The sequence below is a fragment of the Ischnura elegans genome, assembly GCF_921293095.1.
Source record: "Ischnura elegans chromosome 13 unlocalized genomic scaffold, ioIscEleg1.1 SUPER_13_unloc_1, whole genome shotgun sequence".
Lineage (NCBI taxonomy): Eukaryota > Metazoa > Arthropoda > Insecta > Odonata > Coenagrionidae > Ischnura > Ischnura elegans.
Genome location: NW_025791657.1, coordinates 1,996,771 through 2,023,004, shown reverse-complemented (window position 1 = coordinate 2,023,004; position 26,234 = coordinate 1,996,771). Strand labels below are relative to the sequence as shown.

General features: G+C 36.1%; 2 protein-coding genes across 4 annotated transcripts in view; one reads left to right on the top strand and one right to left on the bottom strand.

The window, feature by feature from the left end:
- The window catches only part of LOC124172154 (zinc finger protein 271-like), a 112,625-nt gene that overhangs the window by 22,920 nt on the left and 63,471 nt on the right, over window positions 1-26,234 (bottom strand). The window contains exons 1-5 of one of the 2 annotated variants that reach the window (XM_046551567.1): window positions 6,962-7,337; window positions 6,710-6,847; window positions 6,171-6,338; window positions 4,562-4,681; window positions 2,342-2,473 (exon numbers count right to left, since the gene is read on the bottom strand). In XM_046551567.1, the coding sequence (XP_046407523.1) occupies window positions 2,342-2,473; window positions 4,562-4,681; window positions 6,171-6,338; window positions 6,710-6,847; window positions 6,962-7,129 (726 nt within the window). In that variant the 5' untranslated portion in view covers window positions 7,130-7,337. Of the gene's footprint in view, window positions 1-2,341; window positions 2,474-4,561; window positions 4,682-6,170; window positions 6,339-6,709; window positions 6,848-6,961; window positions 7,338-26,234 lie in introns of those variants that run through there. The other variant, XM_046551568.1, reaches the window with a different exon arrangement.
- The window catches only part of LOC124172155 (zinc finger protein 250-like), a 30,422-nt gene continuing 12,181 nt past the window's right edge, over window positions 7,994-26,234 (top strand). Inside the window, exons 1-6 of one of the 2 annotated variants that reach the window (XM_046551570.1) lie at window positions 7,994-8,322; window positions 8,437-8,574; window positions 15,988-16,158; window positions 17,628-17,747; window positions 19,838-19,969; window positions 22,697-22,822. In XM_046551570.1, coding sequence (XP_046407526.1) covers window positions 8,155-8,322; window positions 8,437-8,574; window positions 15,988-16,158; window positions 17,628-17,747; window positions 19,838-19,969; window positions 22,697-22,822 — 855 coding nt within the window. In that variant the 5' untranslated portion in view covers window positions 7,994-8,154. Of the gene's footprint in view, window positions 8,323-8,436; window positions 8,575-15,987; window positions 16,159-17,627; window positions 17,748-19,837; window positions 19,970-22,684; window positions 22,823-26,234 lie in introns of both variants that reach the window. The other variant, XM_046551569.1, reaches the window with a different exon arrangement.

The window sequence follows — 26,234 nt, the reverse complement described above, 5'->3', positions numbered from 1 at the left end:
TTCTCCACCTCCATACATGACTAATATTGACTTGCGTCTTCCATTTGCATGTAAGGCCTTCAGCAAGCTTCCCTCTTTCAAAGTATGTGCACCGCTTTTGAAAAAAGCTGTATTTGAACTGAAGTTATGGAGTGGAAACCTTCGACTATTTTTCATTCTTATTTTAACGGCCAATTCTGACAACTTTTATGAAAATCAGGCCCGCATTGAATGTGTTAATTATTGAAATAGAGAAATATAGCAATACTTTTGAGAATTTGTCACGGGAATAAAATTAAAGTTTGATTTTTATGGATGCATTCTTCATACTACCTTGCGTAACAATACTGATAATGCATATGTACTCTACATAGATGTTTAATAGGCACGAAGCAAGCTGAAACTGCGGCTTCAGTCCACACTGGTGTGGACTTGCGGGTGATAAATACTTTTGAGAATTTGTAACAGGAATAAAATTAAAGTTTGCTTTTTATGGATATATTTTTCACACTACCCTGCAAGCTGCCTAAAGGTAATCCATAAATGAATGAATACTTTTAATATGATTCAGGTAGAACCTGTGATAGATAATGAACACAAGATACATGTCTTGCTCCAACAAAATATTAAACAAATAAATAGCATTTTGACAAAAATATAACAACAGCGTTACAAAGAGTCATTGTTCAGCTTTTGTGATTATTTACAATCATTGCTAGGCTTAACAAGCTGTTAATTTTCAGACAAAAACAGTGACATATTCAATATTAAATAACAAAAAAATATAGGTTCTACCAAAAGATAATTATGGACAAACATTTGTGTAAATTAATTTATAGAAAGTTTTGATAGCCTCGTAAAATGAAGATGATAAACTAACCTTATCCCTGGATTTCAAATGGGAGCAAAGCCTTTCTTTAAATGATTGAAGTGAACAAGTTAATTTTCTACTCAGTGGTAGAGAGTTCTAGAATCTGGATGCTGTTAGCTGAACCGAAATATAGGAACTTTGATCATGTAAAATTAGGTTTTTTGAATTTACCACTTTACTATATGCCAAATACCTCTCATTTGCATTGAAAAATCCTGGCAAAAGCCATGTGATCAACCTCTGAGCATTAGTTTCCGGAGTTGCAAAACTCCAGATATAACTTCACTCATAACAAAAACTAGTTTGTAAGTAACGCTATGCAGGAGATTCCAGAGACCATAGATAATGAAATAGATGCAATAAATGTAAAAATGGTCTATAACAAAGATTTAGTTTATTTTGGGTTATAATTCAGTTAAATAACATCAAACCCTTTGGTTAGTAAAATAACTTGGGCAGTTGAGATATAACGGAAGGACATGCTGCGTTATCGAAAAAGAGAAATCCGTAGATTGACTCCTTATTAGACAAAAGGTAAATAACTTCAACGGGGAATTGTGAATGATTTGTTTTACTTTTAACGCACAGTTAACAAATTGTGCATCCTAGAGGTGTAGTTACATCCATTGACTGAATACTGATTCTATAATGTCTGTTACAGTAAAAAACCATCAGTTCGACTGGAAATAACTGAATCCTTCACAATTTATTTGCTCAAGAGGTATCAGACAGTGCTTTCGAATGCATGATATCAACATGGTGGAATTGCAATACATCTGTGATAAAATATAAATAACAAATTATAATAAACAAATTTAAATATATAGCTCTACTATCGACCACAGTTTCAACACTCTCCGTCATTTTCAAGGTCTCATATCCTTACAGTGAGACAAATTATGCGGTATTGAGATTAGCTATTAGTGATGCATGATGGGAGAAAGAAACAGTCAGTATAATAGCATGGACACAAAGAGCATTCTACAAAAAAGAATATAATCACAGCTGAGAATACAAATCCAGAAGTAATGAAACGATGCACCACACACAACATATGGAGCAAATTTATAAATGACAGCAAGGCTTCAAAATTGACAGCTACAGAAAAGTAAAGAGAGGAAGCTTTCAAAATGTGTTGCTCCTGAAGAATGTTGAAGATAAAAGGGGTAGTCAGAGTAAGTACCAAGGAAGAGCAGAGAATAGGAGATAAAGGAATTCTCTTAAAAATGATGACCTGATAAAGATAATCAGAAAAAGAAAAGGACACGTGTGCTGTAAGAGGGGAAAGTAATGCTTCTGAATGTGTTTCATGCATCAGATAATTAAGAATGTAAAAGAGAAGAAGACCGTATAAATGAAAAAAAGAAGAGATAGCTGAGAGCAATGGAGGGCTATATAAAACCAATTTTAGAATTGCTGACTTATGATGGCAATAAAGTTTAGATGCAGTTTTAGTTAAACTTACAATAAATAGTTCATAAATAGTATTACCTGATCAGAGGATGCTTCATTCGCCAGTTTGCTTGAGGTGCCATCAGTAAAATCATTGTCCATACATCCACCTTCATTATCACTGATCTGATCTTCTTTAACATGAGATGACCTGTATATTCCCAAATCACCCTAAAGGAAAGAGAAACACTCATAGATAAACATTTTAATCAATTGTTACAATCAGTTGTGTAACTATGGGGGTATAAGGGGGATAGATCCCCAAAAAGCCTCAGATAAATAAAAAAATATTGAAAACTATTGTCTAGTTTTGACATATAATAACTGCATCTGCTTAAAGTTAAATTTTAAGTGCCTAAATCATGTAAAATGTATTCACAGGCATGGCATTTTCAAAAATTTCCCGGGACCCCCATTGCCTAGGGGGGTTCACACCCCAGACCCCTTCATCCATCCCAAAGCATATACCTAGTTCCACCATTGGTTAAAAGAAACAAAATTGATCATGCACAAAACTTGAATTACAGGATTTCAGTATAAATTAAATAATCCCTCGTGAACAATTCTGGCGCCTCTGTAGAAAACAATAACTTAACCAACAAGATTTGGCCAATGAAGTTATTCTTCCTTCTCATTTAACTGAATAACTTGTACCTGATAAGTGGAACTTATATCATTATTATATATACACAAGGAAAAGGAGAAGAAACAAAATCCCATTAGAATAGAAAGGGAAGTTATGCAATCTATTTGTTATAATGGCAATTGTAAATTGGGCACAATTAGTCTTTCTTTATGATGTTTTGAATACAAAAGTGTAACAGTGATTTTTTGAATGTTATTTCATAATTAAGTGTGTTTCTATGCCCTAAGGTAACACGAAACCAAATAAATAGAGTGTTATAAGCTCAACATTCCCTCCATTGGATGGGACGTTAACCCGTGGTCCCCCTCGTGCATTTTGTTAAGAGCAGGCTAATGCCGATGCCAGGTTTCTCTCCACCCTTCCTCACCTATCTATCCCACATAGCACAAATGACCTAAGCTGTAGGTCGCCTCCTCCAAATATCATTCTGCAATTAATCAAGATTATTAATTAATAGCCAGCCATCCGAAGATTGATATGTCGTAGCTCACCACTCACCTCTACTGTCAGCAATAGGGTGGTTTCCTATTATTTTTTAATCACCAAAATCGAAAGATTATTTCTCCTGGAGTACGTATTTCACTCTTTTAGATTTTTTAATGACGATATCTATTTTTTGCGATGAAATGAAAAGTGAAAATATTTGAGTGAGCAAAAAAGCGACGGCTAAGTATGAATTCAGGGAAATCTCTCCGTGTGACGTATTTCTGGTTCCCGCTGCCGCCCTGTGAGGTGACCTTGAGGCAAGGCTTAGCACTGATATGACGCAGGCTGCTAGCAGGTAGCTGAGTACCCTGCTGGCTGGTAGCGCTTGGCTTAAATAATGATTATTATTACCTTATCAAATGAAGAAAACTTTCCGACCTTAGCCAGTTTTAATAAGTGATTATTAAGACATGTTTCCCTGAGCTCTGCGCCTCATGCATGCATTGGTAATCTCAGACCATGTAAAACTCCCAATACTCGTATAGAAACTAGGTCCCTCTGAGGTCACGTGGAGTGGCATCGCATGGGTGCCAATCTGGCCTTTTTCAAATGCAGTTAAAATAGACCATTGCCATTTTACAGAACTGGGATTTCTAAACCAAATATTTTGTATATTATGAATACACTAATGGTGGGTAATGAATCACAATCAATGTCTTTCCTTTTCTTTGATGAAGAAAACTACCCTATTCTTTCATCACTCATATAAATCCAATGTTTTCTATTCCTTATCACGGATTCTATACATCTCATTAGAGGCTTTCAACTTTTCTTAAGATCCATAAATTACTCACATGCTCAGTCACAATTTCAATTTGATGTTTCCACCTTTGAATACCAATGAGTAGACACTTCCGCAAGATTCACAAATTTGAGACAAGTGCCATCTACATGCTTGATTAAATAACGAATGAGACATGAATTTCGACAAGTAGGGTACGATTTGGGGTCAGGAAGTGGGGAATTATTTGTACCTCTCGAAAATCTCTCCAAATAGAAGATGTTCATGTTGCATGAAGTGAGGGAAAATGTTTTGAGTTCCTGCTGAAAGGTGTTGGGAATATTCCACAACAGAATGAATTTGTATATTAGCATAACTGTGCTAAAATAGGCAAGAGAGCACTTACCAAATCCTCAGTGGCCAATGGGTCTGGGGCATTATCCGAATTTTCAGCTGTATTAGGTGTGTACATCCCAGGATAATTCCCTTCACCAAGTTGGTCTTTGTTCTCCGCTTTCATATTAAACTTGAAGAGAATAATAGATGTCACCCAATAAATGAAAAATAATAATAACAATAGCGTATGTCCAATAATAATTAGGGACGGTCGGATCGGATACCTTGGATCCAAATATCCACCAATATTGCCCTTCATGGGATACATAGGATCCAAAGTCACAGAAGACATCGGATTTTGATCCAAAATTTTAAATAATAGCTTCAGTGAACGCAACGCCCAAATAAGGGTGGAAAGAGTTCCAATTCTATCATCAAATGCACCGTTGCATGGGATACTTGTCCTGCTCATGAACTGTATTATTTGAAAGCTCTCGCAGAAGTTACATCGGGGAATTACAGCCATGGAAAATAGAAAAGGCAAAATAGGACTTGCACTGGGTGTGACCCTTCCCAAGAGATTTAACATTGATTGGGGGAATTTCAGCATCAGGAACTTGAAAATGCATTTTGATCCGAAAATATCCGATCTGAAAAATCCAGCTCCAAAAATCAAGGATCCAATCTGAATCCTATTGCGAGAAAAATCCTGGATCCTTCCATCCCTAATAATAATAATAACAATTTTAATAATGATAATTATAATCCCTATAATAATAAAAAATCTTTTACTTTAACCCACTCAAGCAGGCCAATATACTCATGAGATTCTTGTGACTCACATATCAAACTCCAGAATATTAACATTCACCGACTGCAATATTTAACCATCCTCTCACTTATTTATAATAGATATTTATCGCCAATGCCTTTTCCTCCTTCATTAACATTTACTAGATCATGAAAATTAAAAAGATTTCCAAATGAAATTAGATTTTCATAATGTCGACACAGTGTAATCATAAAGGTGTCTATTCATGATCTAAAGAGTCACTTTTGCACAGTTTGCAAAAATAGCACGGACAGTTTTTTTGACTGAGTCCACAAAATACTCGACTTGATGTGTTTCCACTTGCCACTTCGTAGCACCACTCTCTAAGCCTTGTTCTGGGAAGAGTAGGAAGTTAGCACACGCAATGAACATATGCTAACAACCTAGGCGGGGACACAAGTAAGGATCTCAAATATTGAAAGCAAGAGCCTCAATGCATTTATAAATTCATTAGGTAACAAAATATTAAAGCATTTGCAGATTTACTGAATGACTAAGGAAATCATCGACAATTATCGCAATGTGTTCCAGCGAATGCTATCGACGAAAGCTATTGACCACGAAGAAAAAGATGTACTTATTGCTCATTCTCATCCAGTATTAAGCACTTATAGTTTATGCTGCAGAAGCAACGGTCCTGATTTGACATATATTGCATTAAAATTCCCCCAAAAAAAATAAGTGATTTTTCTGTGAACTGAAAACTAGCAATCCAGAAACCCTTTGGTCCCAAGATTTCCGGATTTGAGGTCCTCAAGTGTATTTACAGCAACGACTGACATTCAACCGAGGAATTTGTACAACTGAAGGCCTTTCAACACAATACGTATATGAGAATAAAACTTACCATCATATTGTCCAAGGGTGGTTCGCACTCTGGCACAGGGATATATATTTCAGTCACTTGAACTGAGCATGGGATCTGTGACGTATCTTCGGATGCATCTCGAATACAGTCCTTTGTCTCTGAAGAAGATCCTGGCTCATCTTTAGCTGCACCCTCTCCTTTGATACTCTGCAGAGAAATATACACTATTAAACAAATGAACTCCATCTGATTCAACAAATAAGGGAAGCTCCTAATCTTAATTAAACATTGGGTTTAATGTCTTCCGCTCATTTCTCATGGATGCGGACGGTCCACGCTACATGCACGGATAAGGTTCCCTTGACGTTAATGGAAGCTTACATAAGAGTGCGGACCATCCACATGCAGAGGAGTGGCCCTTTTGCCACACGGATTCCAACAAATCTATTAGGATCCGCAAATAATAATCTTCCTATATTTCTTACTGCCGTCAACCCTAACCAAATATTGTCACTTCTAACTCTCCGAAGCTTATCATTGCACCGGTCTTCTATTGGGAAAATACGATATCTACTCACCCCGCAGTTATCTCTCGGTGATATTTTCCTCAGTTCTGTGTCCGATTCTAAGCATATCTTTTTGAAAATACTGAAATCCTTGAGCTTTTTCAAACAAAGTGAACAAATGGTGGTGGGAAAGCCATCTCCCTCATCAACCTAAGAAAGCAATCAAGCAATACGTTAATAATTATCTTGAAATATACGGGCATATAAGAAATAAAGCAAACATTACGAAAACGAGAAATCTAAAAGATGAAACGTGGCACTTACTTGTAAACCGACTAAATCATGTAGGGCATGCTTCACACTTATTTCGTATTCTAAATTTGAAGCGAATAAGTTGCAATAATAATAATGATTCTTCCTACAAAGTCTGCAAAAGTCACTCTCTGAATTCCTTTCTGTCGAATCCGTGAAAATCCCGATGGTACGACTCATTTCTTCACTTCAATATTTCATTCAATCTTTAAATCGGCTCAATCATCCACTCAAAACTGATAGATATCATTAAGGTTGACTCAGGTATGAACAGCAGATTATGTAGATGGACAGTATCAGATTTGAACAGATCGGAAGAAAGAGTCAAAGTTTTTCGTAGACTCCACCAGACTCCATTGCAGGAAATCTTGATTAATACATTACACCATGCAGGAAATCAAATCTTTAGTTCACATGTTTATATAAGATAAGGCAAGCAAAGATTGGTTTAAATTCGAGGTATGTAGTTACGTATATCACCGCTGAATGATTATACGTGTACAACAGGCCTACTGTCGACAAATGACGTAGATCGATGACTTATATATTCTTGATCTTAATTGCATGAGTGCTAATATGGCTATCTTGCAAACATTTTCTATGCATTATAATAAAGTTTTGTTTAACCTCTTTGTTTCCGCAAGACCGCAATTGCCCATTGAAAAGTCCATGAAGTCACTGCTCCTGCGTGGCGGCTGAAATTGCGCTCTAGTTCCATTTCTGACAGAAGTATTAAATTTTCGCTGAAAGTAATTTTTGCTCTGCCACTAATCTGAGCAAAATTTATAATTTACTGTGAAAATTCCATTTATAGTGAGGTAGAAAGTAATTACTCTTAAAACGCAAATAGTTAGCCTGCTCTAAAGCAGTGTCTTAGACGGGAAAAATAATAACTAAAAACTTTTCTACACTCATCTCTTCTCTCATTGTCCCCTATCGTCCCATATTAACAAAGTTCGTTAACGTATTGAACGAGCATTAAAATTGTTGAAATATCAAACTATGCTATTGTGATGTCATTTATCTTTGAATTGATTTATTAATTTTAGCTATTTTTGGATATTTCCTAGATTATTCCTTTGTGTTTTCACTTTCACACATCATCAAAGTGTATATAGTTTTCTTGTGAGACTTTGAGATCTCTGTTAGTGTTGAGTGGATGATTGAGCCGATTTAAAGATTGAATGAAATATTGAAGTGAAGAAATGAGTCGTACCATCGGGATTTTCACGGATTCGACAGAAAGGAATTCAGAGAGTGACTTTTGCAGACTTTGTAGGAAGAATCATTATTATTTTTGCAACTTATTCACTTCAAATGTAGAATACGAAATAAGTGTGAAGCATGCCCTACATGATTTAGTCGGTTTACAAGTAAGTGCCACGTTCCCTCTTTTAGATTTCTCGTTTTCGTAATGTTTGCTTTATTTCTTTTATGTCCGTATATCTCAAGGCAATTATTAACATATTGCTTGATTGCTTTCTTAGGTTGATGAGGGAGATGGCCTTCCCACCACCATTTGTTCACTTTGTTTGAAAAAGCTCAAGGATTTCAGTATTTTCAAAAAGATTTGCTTAGAATCGGACACAGAACTGAGGAAAATATCGCCGAGAAATAACTGCTGGGTGAGTAGTTTTCATATTTTCTCAATAGAAGACCGGTGCAAAGATAAGCTTCGGAGAGTTAGAAGTGGCAATATTTGGTTTGTGTTGACGGCAGTAAGAAATATAGGAAGATTATTATTTGCGGATCCTAATAGATGTATAGCATGAATTTGAAACGATTGATTCAATATTGAAATGGATGACCCTAGTGCGGAGGCATAATGTTGTATGACTTCATAAGGCCACTAAATCCAACATAAACTATAAAGGCACTTCTATGAGTGATCCGAAGTTAATTAGGTCCTTCCTTTTGTCAATCGAAAACATTAGGGGACATGAAAGACCCTCTTATTTTATGGGCGGAGTTCTTAAAAAAACCGTCCAATTTCCTACAATCTGTAATTATCCCAATCTGTGAAGCCTTGGCAAGGTTCTTGTTATGATGCAGTAGGCGTTTTAGCGGCAAGGACTGAAGACGTGGTGTCTTCTGGTACAATTTCGTGTGCACTAAACAATCTTTCTGGTAAAGTGAGGAAGTTCACCATTGATCAAGTGATGTAAGCAATGTACCCACTAGGCCATTACATGTATACCACACTTCCTTTTAAAATATTCTATTTGGTCACCGCAGCATATAAAATTGAACAAGCATTTACTATTGGCTGCCAAATAATGAACTGTGACCGACCTGGAGATGATTTTGTTTATCAGTTGTCAAGCATGGCCTGAAGTGCACCTAAACATCTTAGAACATATCTTTTGATCTGGACCTCTTGTTTATCTTGAACTATGATCTCGCGAATTTTAGGTCATTTGTATTTTAAACATAGTAGCTGACGTTCCAGAAATTTAATGTCCATTTTCATGGCAATTTATATGAACAGATGAGGGGTATTACAATAAATGCAAAAGTGATGAAGTTTACTTCTTTCGTGCTGGACGTCGGATTTTTCAACGCTAACAACTGGATGTCGACTGTGGCTGACACATGTGAAGGGAGGTGACTGTCGAGGTAGCAATTGTTAGATACATTCAGGCCTGGCCTGAAGGTCTGGTTACACAATACATTAACACATACAGGTAAATGTGCGTTTGCATGAATGATTTTGGTGTACCGTAACAGTACATGTACAAATGCATGAACCAAATAATAACAGGTTCTTTTTGTCTTTGCATGCATTTGCCCAAGTGGGGTGGCTACACGGTGCATTTTGGCGTTCATTCTCGCATTCATACATATAGGCATTAACCCGTACGAGGTGATGTATTGTGTTAGCAGGCTTTGAGACCCACTCCTCAGCAATTAAGCCCAACCCTCCCACTCATTTGTAATCATCCTCACCGTTGCAAAGTGGTTATGTATTGTCATTGGTTTTTTTCATTGATATATTTTGTTGCATACTACAATTTTTTAATACTTTGAAATGAATTCTTGGTTTTGTTCTGTGCATAAGCAATTTTCAAACAAAATTTTAGCATACCTAATTCTACAAAATAAATCATTGCAAAAACCATTGACAATTTATTCAGTCAGCAATGAATTGCTGCTTGGTCATAAATGCATTGGGAGGGTCGGGCTTAATTGCTGAGGAGTGGCCCTAAGTTCCCGCTAAGCTGGGTCTCGGGCCGGGCCCAAATGCATTGGACAATACTACCTAAGCGGTTACTACACTTCCTATGGGCATGCCCAGTGGGGGACCAAAGGGGGCAGCTACCCCCCTAGAAGTAGAAATTGTAAAAGTCTTTACGGAATATCAGGACTGGATATAAATGAAAGTTTTCAACAAATATTTTTTTTCAATCCCACGAAAAATGATATTACTCAGTATGAGATATGTAATTGAAATGAAAATATATTTTCAAGCAAATAATTTTATAAATTATTAAAGCCCTTCCCCATGTATCTGCTAGAGCCAGCGTCCGGTCGTTTTTGATGAAAAAATCACGACAGCTATAGTCGACGTTGGGTCTTATGCGTATGAAGATTCCAAGGCAGCTTCACTTAATGTTGAGAGTGAAAGGGTTAATTATATAAGAATAAATTGTCAATGCGTACCATTTTGTCACAGAAAATTTTTTCTCTGGTATGTATCATTTCTTTAAATTACTCTCAGTATCTAAATTGTCGGCACTTTATAAGGCTAAGAAACAGCTGTACTTTCATAGGATAGACATATTCTAGATTGGTATCTACTAGATATTAAAAGATGTGTGTTCATAATTTTGAATCGCTCTTATAAATATTTGCCAGAAAATTTGCCTTTGATTTTTTGGTTCATGTATGTACAATGACTTCATATATCCATCAAAAAAAAATTAGAAGCGTAGCAGTTGTACTATTTTCCTGGATTCAGAAGTTTTTTTTGCTATTTGCATTGAACGCATACTATAACAGTCTGTGGCCAGGGTCATGGTTGGCCTCATGTCAGTGGCCTGAAATAAAAAAAAAAGCTGGCCAAAAATCGCTGTAGGCTTAAATATTGCTGAATAAATGAAACTTTTTGCGCATTGTATATTTTAAGGATACAATGAAATTTATTTAGGATAATGTAGTCTATAAAATTATTTTTGGAGGGCAATAAAATTATAAATAGGTAAAAGTGATGCGGGAACCCTAGTTGCTAGGGGTGACTCGAAAATTTGATGCGGGAGTATCAAGGGAAAGATAGTATTTCTTCCATTGTTAACAGCAATTTAGCTATCCAATAGCTTTTCATAAGGTAAGTGATGGTCGAAAATTGCTATTGAGCCTTTTAAACTATAAATATTGGTCACTGAAGAGTTATAGGAAGGAAGAATGCCATTTACAAATATATTTATTGCTACTTTCTCAAAAATTAAGACGTGCCAATTTATATCCCATTCTGAGTCAGAAAATGAAGATTTCTCATATTCTAAAATATTTTCAATATTAATGAAGATTTTTCACCTAGTCTGATAATTATTTTACTTAACGGGGAACCCCCACAGAGCAATAAATAAAAAGGATCTGATGTAAGGAGAAGCAAATGGAAAAGGTCATGGTTCGTGGCAATCCTAGAAACTTTCCCGCTGTGTTTTTCACGATATCTTCTTATATCATTACGGTGGGCTTCTAATGCCTCTTCAAAAAGCTGCCCAATTGGAAGTATGGCATTTTTCACAATATCCACCCTATGTATTAAAACTTTGTGAGTAGTTGGTGGCATGTGATACCATGGATAAGGTTTTACATACAGTTTAGTAATTTTAAGGCAATGAGCTGAGTAAAGCATATCATTTACTCAAAGTACTATTGTTACACGTCTCAAAATTACTGAGAAGTGTTTAATTACAAGAACATTTTATTTTGCAGCCTTTATTAAAAACATTTTTTTAATAAAGTCTGCAAACTATGTTTTTAATTACTCAAATCCTTCCAAAATAAGGGTTTTTTTGCATTAAAACTCTAACACGAATGATTTCTTCTGCTTTATAGACCCCCTCTAACCCCCAACTTTGCCAATATCACCCTATATTAATCTTGGCGAGTCACATTCCTTGTGTTCGTAACTTGGCAACTTCTCTGTGAAGGTCCTTCTGCTTCCACTTCAACGAGGATTACTGAAGGCAGACTAATGTTGTGCTCTTGGTTACACATGAGCATGCCTACCGCATAGACGGCATATTTTGGGAAATCACAATTTGTAGAATGGAAACATTTGCACATGTTCATATTAAAAAAAGTCTTGGTGCATAAAGGGGTAGTCGCCAAGGACCAAGGGGTTGGGGAGCAAGCATACCGTGTACGTTTAGGTTTATTGCCATACGCTCTCAGCTTGCACAGAAAGAATCAGGGGTAAACCATTATAAGAGGTTACATACCATACATACACCGCAAATCACAAGTAGTTATATGCAATGCACTCAAAATTTAAGGAAAATCTATTCTTTCAAAGGGACTGCTATGCTTGGCACACTAAGTTCCTGAGTGCCTACTATTGCTGGTCACTGGGGGTGACAATTGCCTTACATCATTTTGTTTTGCCTCAAAAGAATTGGAGAGGAGCAAGTTGGAGCAAGATTTTTCTTTTCTTTCTATTAATATAGACTTCAGTCTAACTCCTCGTGTTACTATCTCAGGATCGGCAAGTGGTGGTTACTATTTTCATCTTAGTATTAGGTGAAAAATAGAAGAATAATGGTGATATTATAAACAAAAAATAAAGTTAATAAAAAACAAATGACTCATACAAAATTTCTATTTTAATTAGTTAACTGTTAGCATTATCAATGGATATCTTCAAACTTCCGAATTTTAATTTTATTTCATTGCATGGGTAACAAACACTGAACTTGTTCTTAAAAATAGCACTCTGAAGATTTTGTAGATTTTTACTGATTTTTTGGCAGCTATAAATACTAGGCAAATTATTTTGAAAAAATATGAACTCCAGTTTTACTTACCCTGGGCATTTTAAAATGATAATACACTGCTTCCGTTGCAAAATGAAAAAGTCGATATTTTGATTTTTGGCCAGCTTTTTTCGATTTCAGCCCACTGTGATTCGTCACTCTAAAAGGACATTCTAGATATCTAGCGTATGTTTAAAATGTCCAAGATATTGAGGTCATATTCTAGATATGTTGTAGTTATTTAGAATATCTAAATCTGTGATGACATGCTTTAGAGTTCTGGTAGATATTTTGTGCTATGCGGGTCAGTACAGATTTTTTTGTTTGAGTTATTTACTGCTTCTACCATCACATATACATTTGCACATGATTTTTGTGTTAAGGATTTTTTATGTTTTAAGTAAAATAATGTCAGTGTCATTTGCAAAAAAAATCAGGTTTTATGAAATAGATTAGTCAAAGGAGGTGATTTTGAGGTCTAGCTTTGGATTTGTGTAAACTTGGTAACTGGTAAAGAAAATAAAATAGATTTTAAAGCAAAATTTGCACTGACCAAGAACGATAGCACTCTAATCTTTATAGCTAAACTTTCGATACTTAAAAAAAAACACTTTTGGAAATAATGAAACCTAAATTTACATGTAGAATTTAATACATCAAAACATGATTTAAAGAAAAGTATTTTACATATAAACACACAAAAGTTGTTTTAATAAATCTGAAACATTGCCACTTGCCTCAAAGATATATCAGGCTTATGATATTCAACAAAACCAGTAAGGTCAGGGGGAGTGCCATTAATCTCCATTTTGTTTTAAAATCTATGTTCATTTCTTAAAAAAAAAATTGTTTGAAGTATTTACTTCTCTTGAAGTGCTGTTGTTAGGTTTTTATTTTTTGGAATCTCATTAAAGATTTCTCTTTCTTCAAGTAAGTTATTATTTTTCTCTCATATTTGTGTTTGTAGATAATTTCTGCATTACTAGTTTTGGCCATTTTAGAGATAATAGTATCAGGGCAATTAAAAAATTGAATTTGATGAAATAGTTATGGAATAGAAGATGATTTTCAGTTTTTTCTTGCTGTGTAAATATATGACCCCATATTCTATTCCAGAGTTAATATTTGAATATATATTTAAGAGTTCAGTAATAAAAGAAATAAATCTAACACATATTGCACATCAATGGTTAATATTCTAAGGCACCACTGCTGAAAAAGAATAACTTAGTGATATTGGCCTTATGAATATGACAACTTACAAGGAGACATCGCGAGAGTGATGTTCGAAATCTGAATGCCGATGTTATTTTCTGAAACTATATAGGTATTATAGATAAAGTTTCACCGCTTTCTTCCAGGTAGGCCCTGGTTCAAGAGATGCTTGCATGTAAAGATTTCACATACCATCACTTCCCATGACTAATCGCTTCCTCCTTAACTACCAGGATTGGCTTTTTTGTCAGCCTCTACTTCCAGAATAAGTAGGTGGTCGAGATTGTTTATACCACATTAAAAAAATATTTCTAACGATTTTGGAACTGGAAGATTTTATTTGTCACAAAGCTGATGTCTGGAAGAAAGCCGTGATGCTTTTTCTGCGCAACCTGTAAAGTTTGAGAAAATAACATTGGCATTCACTGAAGTGCATTGCATAAAAATGGCAACCCTCAATCTCAAATGTGAATCAAGAAATTTCTGCACAGCACCCCCACTCTTCCAGGGCTGTCATGTATTATGTAACGAACCAATAGAAAAATATGCCAATATGTTAAATTTAGGTTATTCCTTGTTGACAAACAGGTAGAATGAGGATTTTTCCTGGGAAGGTTCACAGGGGCTGACTGGTCATCTCATATTTGAGATAAAAATTAAAAAAAAATACTTTGGAAAATATTCTCTTTATTAATATGAAATTTATTATTAAATGTTGATATAAAATTAAACGATTGAGGCCCCTTCATATACAAAATCAAATGAACGTAATCATAACTTTATTAAAAATCTTGTCTATTTTTCAAGTGTATATATAAGGGGAGCATGGGCCCGCCCCGAATCTGCCTATGTTGACTAACTTTGTCAGTTTCCTGGGAGATGATGGCGTTGCAGAGGTGATTTCACAATCTTTAAGCTGATAGCAAACACCATCTATAGGGAAATTCTGGCTTTTTACTTCCACAACTGGTGTACCTTTTGTCACTTGACAAGGTCACATGGCCTTCACAAGGCCTTCCATGGCTCTAAGGATAATTTAATATAGCCTGCGAGTGAACTCAGTGTACCAATGACTGCCAAATTTCCTAGTAGTCTGGTCTGTAGTTTTTGAGTGACGTGATTACAGACATTCAGGCACCACTCCAATTTAACATTAGCATAGTTAAGGCCTGTTTCACATGGATGCAGATGGTCCGCACTACATGTGTGGAGCACACGTAGAGCGGATGAAGGTTGCGGACAAAATCTGTCCTTGTCTGGAGTAATATCAGCTGGTGCAGCTCGCCTAGGTAGAAGAACATCATGTTGCCAAGTGCTTTTCAAGCAAAATTGCTGTGAACCATGTTAGAAAAAACGGAAGAAAAGTCGCCCTCTAAGGAGGTTTAGGGTTCACCCTTTGTGGCAAAGAGAAAATTAAAAGTTGCTTTCGTGACCACATTTCCTGAAGTTCGTTGAAATGAAAGTTTTTCAATTATTTTCGTATGTCCACTTTCACTATACATACAAGGTAAAAAGACACGCTCGCACTGTTATCTCCAAGCTATTTCACCCTATCACCCAAGTTTATCACCCTATTTCCATTGACAAATCTGCTTGGTCCACGTCAGCCGTCAGCGTTTATGTGTAAGCACAAACCTGTCTCTGTGCCCTGTACACGAGTGGATGATCCGGGGGCAAAGTGGCCACGTGGATGGACAGAACCTTATCTGCATGAATATGGCAGACCGTCTGCATCCATGAGAAATTGGCCTAAGATGTTAAACCCCCTGTTTAATTAAGATTAGGAGCCTCCCTTACTTGTTGATTTAAATGGAGTTCATTTGTTTGATAGTGTAACTTTCTCAGCAGAGTATCAAAGGAGAGGGTGATGCTAAAGATGAGCCAGGATCTTCTTCAGAGACAAAGGACTGTATTCGAGATGCATCCGAAGATACTTCACAGATCCCGTGCACAGTTCAAGTGACTGAAATATATATTCCTGTGCCAGAGTGTGAACCACCCTTGGACAATATGATGGTAAGTTTTATTCTCATATACGTATAGAGTTGAAAGGCCTTCAGTTGTACAAATTCGTCGGCTGAATGTCAGTCGTTGCGGTAAATACAGTTGAGGACTTCAAATCCGGAAATCTTGGGACCAAAGGGTTTCTGGATTTCTGGTCTTCAGCACGCAGAAAAAGTAGTACAATTCTTTTTTATTTTTGAGAATTTTAATGCAATACATGTCAAATCAGGACCGTTGCTTCTGCAGCATAAACTATAAGTGCTTAATACTGGATGAGAATGAGCAATAAGTACATCTTTTTCTTCGTGGTCAATAGCTTTTGTTGATAGCATTCGCTGGAACACATTGCAATATATGTCGATGATTTCCTTAGTCATTCCGTTAATCTGCAAATGCTTTATAATTTTGTTAATTAATGAATTATTAATGAGTTAAGGCTTTTGTGCTCAATATTTTAGATTCCTACGTGTGTCCCCGCCTAGGTTGTTAGCGTATGTTCATTGCTATGCTAACTTCCTATTCGTCCCAGAACAAGGCTCAGAGAACGCTGCTACGAGGTGGCAAGATGAAACACTCAAGTCGAGTATTTTCTGGACTCAGTTGAAGAAACTGTCCTTGCAATTATTGGAAACAAAACAAAAGTTATTCTTTAGATCATGAATAGACACCTTTAGGATTACACTGTGTCCAAATTATGAAAATCTAATTTCATTTGGAAATCTCTGTAATGTTCATGATCTTGTAAATGTGAATGAGGGAGTAAAAGGCATAATAAGAGAAAGGATGGTTAAATATTGCAGTAGCTGAATGTTAATATTCAGGAGTTTGATCTGTGAGTCGCAAGAATCTCATGAGTATATTGGCCTGCATGAATGGTTTTAAGAAAAGAGTTTTTATTATTATAGGGATTATAATTATCATAATTAAAATTGTTATTATTATTATTAGGGATGGAAAGATCCAGGATTTTTCTCGAAACAGGATTCAGATTGGATCCTTGATTTTCGGAGCCGGATTTTTCAGATCGGATATTTTCGGATCTAAATGCATTTTCAAGTTCCTGACGCTGAAATTCCCCCGATGATTGTTCAATCTCTTGGGAAGGGTCACACCCAGTGCCAGTCCTATTTTGCCTTTTCTATTTTCCACGGCTGTAATTCTCCAATGTAACCTGTGCGAGAGCTTTCAAATAATACAGTTCATGAGTAGGACAAGTATCCCATGGGACGGTGCATTTGATGATAGAATTGGAACTCTTTCCACCCTTATTGGGGCATTGCATTCACTGAAGCTATTAATTAAAATTTCGGATCCAGATCCGATGTCTTCTGTGACTTTGGATCCGATGTATCCGATGAAGGGCAATCCGTGGATATTTGGATCTGAGGTATCCGATCCGACCATCCCTAATTATTAATAAACATACGCTATCGTTATTATTATTTTGTATTTATTGGGTGACATCTATTATTCTCTTCAAGTTTAACATGAAAGGGGAGAACAAAGACCAACTTGGTGAAGGGAATTATCCTGTGATGTACACACCTAATACAGCTGAAAACTCAGATAATGCCCCAGACCCATTGGCCACTGATGATTTGGTAAGTGCTCTCTTGGCTATTTTAGCACAGTTATGGTAATATACAAATTCATTCTGTTGTGGAATTTCCGCCACACCTTTCAGCAGGAACTGGAAACATTTTCCCTCACTTGATTTAATTCATACATCATATATTTCATGAGATTTTCGAGAGGTACAAATCAATTTCCCCCTTCATGCCCCCAAATTGTACCCTCTTTGTTGAAATTCATTTCTCATTTGTTATTTAATCGAGCATGTAGATGGCACATGTCTCAAATTTGTGAACCTTGCGGACGTGTCTACTAATTGGTATTCAAAGGTGGAAACATCAAATTGAAATTGTGAAATATCATGTGAGTAATTTCTGGATCTTAAGAAAAGTTGAAAGCCTCTAATGAGATGTATAGAATCCGTGATAAGGAATAGAAAACAGTGGATTAATATGAGTGATGAAAGAATTGTGTAGTTTCCTTCATCAAAGAAAAGGAAAGGCATTGATTGTGATTCGTTACCGACCATTAGTGTATTCTTAATATACAAAATATTTGGTTTTAGAAATCCCAGTTCTGAAAAATGGCAATAGTCTATTTTAACTGCATTTGAAAAAGGCCAGATTGGCACCCATGCGATGCCACTCCACGTGACCTCAGAGGGACCTAGTTTCTATACGAGTATTGGGAGTTTTACATCGTCTGAGATTACCAATGCATGTATGAGGCAAAGCGCTCAGGGAAACATGTCTTAATAATCACTTATTAAAACTGGCTAAGGTCGGAAAGTTTTCTTCATTTGATAAGGTAATAATAATCATTATTTAAGCCAAGCGCTACCAGCCAGCAGGGTACTCAGCTACCTGCTAGCAGCCTGCGTCATATCAGTGCTAAGCCTTGCCTCAAGGTCACCTCACAGGGCGGCAGCGGGAACCAGAAATACGTCACACGGAGAGATTTCCCTGAATTCATACTTAGCCGTCGCTTTTTTGCTCACTCAAATATTTTCACTTTTCATTTCATCGCAAAAAATAGATATCGTCATTAAAAAATCTAAAAGAGTGAAATACGTACTCCAGGAGAAATAATCTTTCGATTTTGGTGATTAAAAAATAATAGGAAACCACCCTATTGCTGACAGTAGAGGTGAGTGGTGAGCTACGACATATCAATCTTCGGATGGCTGGCTATTAATTAATAATCTTGATTAATTGCAGAATGATATTTGGAGGAGGCGACCTACAGCTTAGGTCATTTGTGCTATGTGGGATAGATAGGTGAGGAAGGGTGGAGAGAAACCTGGCATCGGCATTAGCCTGCTCTTAACAAAATGCACGAGGGGGACCACGGGTTAACGTCCCATCCAATGGAGGGAATGTTGAGCTTATAACACTCTATTTATTTGGTTTCGTGTTACCTTAGGGCATAGAAACACACTTAATTATGAAATAACATTCAAAAAATCACTGTTACACTTTTGTATTCAAAACATCATAAAGAAAGACTAATTGTGCCCAATTTACAATTGCCATTATAACAAATAGATTGCATAACTTCCCTTTCTATTCTAATGGGATTTTGTTTCTTCTCCTTTTCCTTGTGTATATATAATAATGATATAAGTTCCACTTATCAGGTACAAGTTATTCAGTTAAATGAGAAGGAAGAATAACTTCATTGGCCAAATCTTGTTGGTTAAGTTATTGTTTTCTACAGAGGCGCCAGAATTGTTCACGAGGGATTATTTAATTTATACTGAAATCCTGTAATTCAAGTTTTGTGCATGATCAATTTTGTTTCTTTTAACCAATGGTGGAACTAGGTATATGCTTTGGGATGGATGAAGGGGTCTGGGGTGTGAACCCCCCTAGGCAATGGGGGTCCCGGGAAATTTTTGAAAATGCCATGCCTGTGAATACATTTTACATGATTTAGGCACTTAAAATTTAACTTTAAGCAGATGCAGTTATTATATGTCAAAACTAGACAATAGTTTTCAATATTTTTTTATTTATCTGAGGCTTTTTGGGGATCTATCCCCCTTATACCCCCATAGTTACACAACTGATTGTAACAATTGATTAAAATGTTTATCTATGAGTGTTTCTCTTTCCTTTAGGGTGATTTGGGAATATACAGGTCATCTCATGTTAAAGAAGATCAGATCAGTGATAATGAAGGTGGATGTATGGACAATGATTTTACTGATGGCACCTCAAGCAAACTGGCGAATGAAGCATCCTCTGATCAGGTAATACTATTTATGAACTATTTATTGTAAGTTTAACTAAAACTGCATCTAAACTTTATTGCCATCATAAGTCAGCAATTCTAAAATTGGTTTTATATAGCCCTCCATTGCTCTCAGCTATCTCTTCTTTTTTTCATTTATACGGTCTTCTTCTCTTTTACATTCTTAATTATCTGATGCATGAAACACATTCAGAAGCATTACTTTCCCCTCTTACAGCACACGTGTCCTTTTCTTTTTCTGATTATCTTTATCAGGTCATCATTTTTAAGAGAATTCCTTTATCTCCTATTCTCTGCTCTTCCTTGGTACTTACTCTGACTACCCCTTTTATCTTCAACATTCTTCAGGAGCAACACATTTTGAAAGCTTCCTCTCTTTACTTTTCTGTAGCTGTCAATTTTGAAGCCTTGCTGTCATTTATAAATTTGCTCCATATGTTGTGTGTGGTGCATCGTTTCATTACTTCTGGATTTGTATTCTCAGCTGTGATTATATTCTTTTTTGTAGAATGCTCTTTGTGTCCATGCTATTATACTGACTGTTTCTTTCTCCCATCATGCATCACTAATAGCTAATCTCAATACTGTATAATTTGTCTCACTGTAAGGATATGAGACCTTGAAAATGACGTAGAGTGTTGAAACTTTGGTTGATAGTGGAGCTGTATATTTAAATGTGTTAATTATAATTTGTTATTTATATTTTATCACAGATGTATTGCAATCCCACCATGTTGATATCATGCATTCGAAAGCACTGTCTGATAACTCTTGAGCAAATAAATTGTGAAGGATTCAGTTATTTTCAGTCGAACTGATGGTGTTTTACTGTAACAGACATTATAGAATTTGTATTCAGTCAGTGGATGTAACTACATCTCTAGGATGCACCATTTATTGACTGTGCATCTAAAGTAAAACAACTCTTCACATTTCCCCATTGAAGTTATTTAACTCTTGTCTAATAAGGAGTTAATCTACGGATTTCTCTTTTTCGTAAACTTAGAATGTCCTTCCGTTATATCTCAACTGCCCTAGTTATTTAACTAACCAATGCGTTTGATGTTATTTAACTGAATTATAACCTGCAATAAACTAAAGTTCTCCTTTTTAGACCATTTTTACATTTCATAAATCTATTTCATTACCTATGGGCTCTGGAATCTCCTGCATAGTGTTACCCACTTACAAGTTTTTATTATGAGTGAGGTTATATCTAGAGTTTTACAACTCCGTAAACTAATGCTCAGGGGATCATTGCATGGCTTTTGCTAGGATTTTGCAGTGCAAATAAGAGGTATTAGGTATGTAGAGAAGTGGTAAATTCAAAAAACCTAATTTTAAATGATTAAAATTGCTAACATTCGGTTCTGCTAACAGCATCCAGATTCTAGAAATCTCTACCGCTATGTATTAAAACAACTTGTTCACTTTAATCATTTAAAGAAAGGCTTTACTCCCATTTGAAATCCAGGGCTTAGGTTAGTTTATCACATTTATTTTACTATGCTATCAAGACTTTCTATAAATTAATTTACACAAATGTGTGATCATAATTATCTTTGTTAGAGCCTATATTTTTTTTGTTATTTGATATTGAATATGTCACCGTTTTTGTCTGAAAGTTTACATCTTGTTAAGCCTTGCAATGATCCTAAATAATCATGAAAGCTGAACAATGACTTTGTATCGCTGCTGTTTTATTAATGTCAAAATGCTATTTTTTTGTTTAATATTTTTTTTGGGGCATAATATGCATCTCGTGTTTATTAGCTATCACAGGTTCTACCTGAAGCATAATAAAAGTATTCATTTATTTATGGATTTCTTTGAGGCTGCTATGTATGCTGCACTATGTATTAAAACAACTTAATCACTTCAATCATTTAAAGAAAGGCTTTACTCTTATTTCAAGTCCAGGGCTTAGGTTAATTTATCGCATTTATTTTATGATGTTATCAAAACTTCCTATAAATTAATTTACACAAATTGTGTCCATAATGATCTTTGGTAGAAACTATATTTTTTGTTATTATGTATTGAATATGTCACAGTTTTTGTCTGAAAATTAACAGCTTGTTAAGCCTTGCAATGGTCATAAATAATCGTGAAAGCTGAACAATGACTCTTTGTATCTCTGCTGTTATATTTTTGTCAAAATGCTATTTATTTGTTTAATATTTTGTTGGAGCAAGACATGTGTCTTGTGTTCATTATCTATCACAGGTTCTACCTGAATCATAATAAAAGTATTCATTCATTTTTGGATTTCCTTGAGGCAGCTTGCAGGGTAGTGTGAAGAATACATCCATAAAAAGCAAACTTTAATTTTATTCCAATGACAAATTCTCAAAAGTATTTATATATTTCTGTTTTTCAATAATTAAAATATTCAATGCAGGCCTGAAATTCATCAAAGTCGTCAGAATCGGCCATTAAAATAAGAAAGGAAAATAGAGGGAGGTTTCCACCCCATAACTTAGATTCAAATACTGCTTTTTACAAACGGCACACATTCTTAGAAAGAGGGAAGCTTGCTGAAGGCCATACATGTAAAGGGAAGACGCAAGTGGATATTAGTCATGCATGGAAGCAGAGAAAGGGCGCTCGCCCCGACCAGCAGAGCGCATCAATTGATGTGCTCCGCATCTCGGCTTAGACAGGACCACGTCAATTGACATGCCCCGCACTGAATCAGTGATGATGCTTGCAGATTCTCTTGCAGGCCCAATCCTCTACTGCTTCCCATGGCAAGGAAATGGAATTCGAGAGCTCAGGAGCCATGGTGACAGACCTCAAGTGGAAGCTGATTGGGGCCAAGAAGGAACCATCTCCCAAAGATAATGACGAGGTATGCATGAAATTCCTGTAATCCAATTAAATTAATGGATTAAGGAGATACTTTGTGATAAATCTTAATATTAACCCTCAGGCTGCGGAAACGTTTTTAAACAGTCCGCATTAGTGAGTGCGGGAAAAGCATTTTTTAACGTTCCACCAGATTTTCTTACCACTGGCAGCCTTTCCTTAAGATTTTATTGCCCTCCTTTCTGCAGTTGCTAGAACTCGTCCCAACCTAGTGGCAGAGAGCACGAAGGCATCTTTCGAGGACTGGACACCCTCACCAATGGGAGTGCTACGGGGATTATCCCTTCTTCTTCGTGAGAGAGAGCTCCCTGCTCTCCGTGGCGCATTCACGATGAAAACAATTCCAACAAATCCTTGCATTTCTTAGGAATTTATTTATCTTGCTGTTGTCTATTAGCCAGGGAAACTCTTTTCAAAGCATTGGTCTCTCTTTCTTATACTATCGGTGGTGGTTCTTCCATCACTGCGTAATTACCAAGGACATTAAATTTGTAGTCCGTCGTCAGGGGGTAGTGTGGGCAGTCCTTGAGGGTGCACTACCTGCTAGACACACGCCCGGGGTCGACAGAAAAATATCTTCCTCGCTTGTGTCTTGCACACAGTGGCAGAAAAATGTTGACGCTCCCACAGCTAAAGAGTTAATCATTGTAAATGATAGAAAATTTTTTCTTCTACACAGTATTATTAGTCATCCATTTGATTCAAGGTTACAAATAACTGAAATAAGTGTTTTATCTCAAAATAAGCTGTTTGTTCCTTTTTATGTTGCAACTCAACTTGAGGTTAAAGGGGTGGTACCCAGCATGTAGGATGGTGTTGGAAAGATTAAAAGTTATGTTATAAGCTTTACCAATATTAATAATGGAACAAGAGGAACAGCATGTTCAAGTCTTTAGCACGTGAATGTTAATTTACCTGTGAGGGCAAAGACTTTGCCAAGGGCAGGGAGGGGGTTGAGTGGAAGTTTCTGCTGGCCATATCAGCAGTGCCACAGTGTGGGGTAGCACTCTAAGGGAGGCTCACATTATGACAGTGGATATCTCTGAAACGATTGGAGATAGGTCAAAACAAACAGAAATTTGGAATTTAGGATTCCACTTTCATTTTTCGGCAAGGACAGTGCCTTTTTGTCCCAAAAAGCTCAATTGAAGTTCCTCAGTACTAATTGCCCCTGTGGCATAGGCTCCTGTAATTTTAAATTTACCAAATTTTAGCATATGAGTATAAACCTCATTTGGATTGTTTTTAGATTAGGAAAACATAAATTTTCTCAATTCTGAAAAATAAGGACCAGCCTATGGTTTAGTCTTTTGTGGTTCCCAGCCACTGAAATGATGTCCATTGCCCATCTATTGGATGTACCAGCTGACATCCATTTGATTTCCTCTGAACTTCTGACAGATGTCCAAATGTCACACTTCTATACATCTGTAGTATGTCATTTTCAGGATTTGGCAATCGAAGAAAGACTTCTTGTGCTTCCTGTCTAGTAATTTCGTCCTTTTCTTCCAGCATTTCGAAAAGCATCCTCAGGAGAAGATCCCCTGAGGATGAGAGATAAGTCGAGGGAAAGGTGTCAGTTCACAAAATTCCCAGCAACAAAAGGCCCAGGACAAAATCACCGTGACAAAATCCCCCCAGCTACTTACAAGGTGTTGCTACAAATGTAAAGTTTTGAAAAAGTTTAAAAATAAGTTAACGAAAATGAAAAACATTCTATTTCCTTAAATTTGAGTTATCTTGTCATGTATCTTTTTAAAAAATAAGTTAACAAAAATAAAAAACAATTAATTGCTTAAACTTGAGTTATCTATTAATGTATTTTGTTAATAATATTTAAATTTGTAGTAAAACATCAACTTCAATTATTTATTGAATTGTTTTCCTAAATGTTTTAAAAATGTAAAAGGATGCTTCAGCCCATTCAGGTTAGGTTAGGTTTCAGAAAAATAATTCACAAAAAGTGATGTTTTTGTCCATAGTAACATGGTAAAATATGTGAAAGCATGATTCAGCCCAAGAAAACTGAAAAGTCATTGTGTATTTTGTCACCTGGGGATTTTGTCATCAGGCATTTTGTTAGCAGGATATTTTGTAGCCAGGCCTTATATCGATGGGGGTTCTGCGGCGGGCCTTATGTTCGCAACCCAAGAAAAAGAGAAGGAAGGCTTTTTCCCCCTTCTGTTTGCCTTTTTTTGAATCCTTCTAGGTCCCTCAAAGGGTATGAACCACTGAAGTCCTTTTACATGTTTCATCAGCTCCTAGGTTAGTAGATGATTAAAATTCCTGCCAACCAGATTTTATATTCTATATATTGAGGACCTTTTCATCAAGCGGATTTCTTGAGTATATATAGTCCATGCCAAACTCTTGGAGACAAACTCTGAAACAGTTGATTGCATTTTCTTATTAAACGTTTCATGGTTTAGTTATTGTATTGAATACTCTTTTAATGGAATTGTCCAACCATATTTTGACAGTAAGACAAAATGAAACAATAATACAATGTGGCCCAAATATTTTTCTTTAGGATAACCAAGTTTCAAAATTTTTCTGCAAATTCTTATAGGCTTTCATCACATCCATTGATTGCACTGAAGACAAATACATAGTAATCGTACTTACCCTACAATATTACAAGTTATGGTGCCATGAGAGGAAAACTGTTGTCCTCCTATTCGAATTTCGTCATAGAATCAGTTGTTGTCATTCTGGTATTCGAAAAACCTTATTTTTTTGCATTTCTCTGCAAAAGCACGCAGACTCAAGCCTGGAATTTCTAAAATAGGCTACTGTATTTCCATTGTAGATTCAAGCCTTGAGGAATCGCACTTTCAAAGTAAACATATAACTTGATAAAAAGCAAGCTTTTGATTTTAGCGCAATCATAACATCTGATTAGTTATCAAAGTTTAACTTGAGCCTACTAGATATTTACCTGCATAGTCAACACATTTAAGGAATCCACTTGGTAAAAACAGGTTCACAATCATATGATTAGTATAAACTCTGCCTAATATGAATTTTAATAACAAACAATCTTCTTATCCGATCATCGGTTGATACCCTATGGAGGAATCTGGAAAAATTCCACAAAATCAAAAAAATACACTACACTGTCAGATGATCATTGATTCACTACTCAATGCCATTAAGTGCTACTGTATTTGGGTGACAGTACATCAACATTGTTCATGATAATACACATAGCACTGGTAATATGTTGCCAGTTGCCATCTTGTATTGATGGTACTTGATTTCTGACTAAATCGATCGAAGTCGATAGATAGATAGTTGTAAGTCATGGGTGTTAGTTCCAAAATTGGCCTACAGGAATTGGAAAACTCAAGACTGACGATTTGAACTGCTGGGGGAAATACTCATCTCCAGCACCT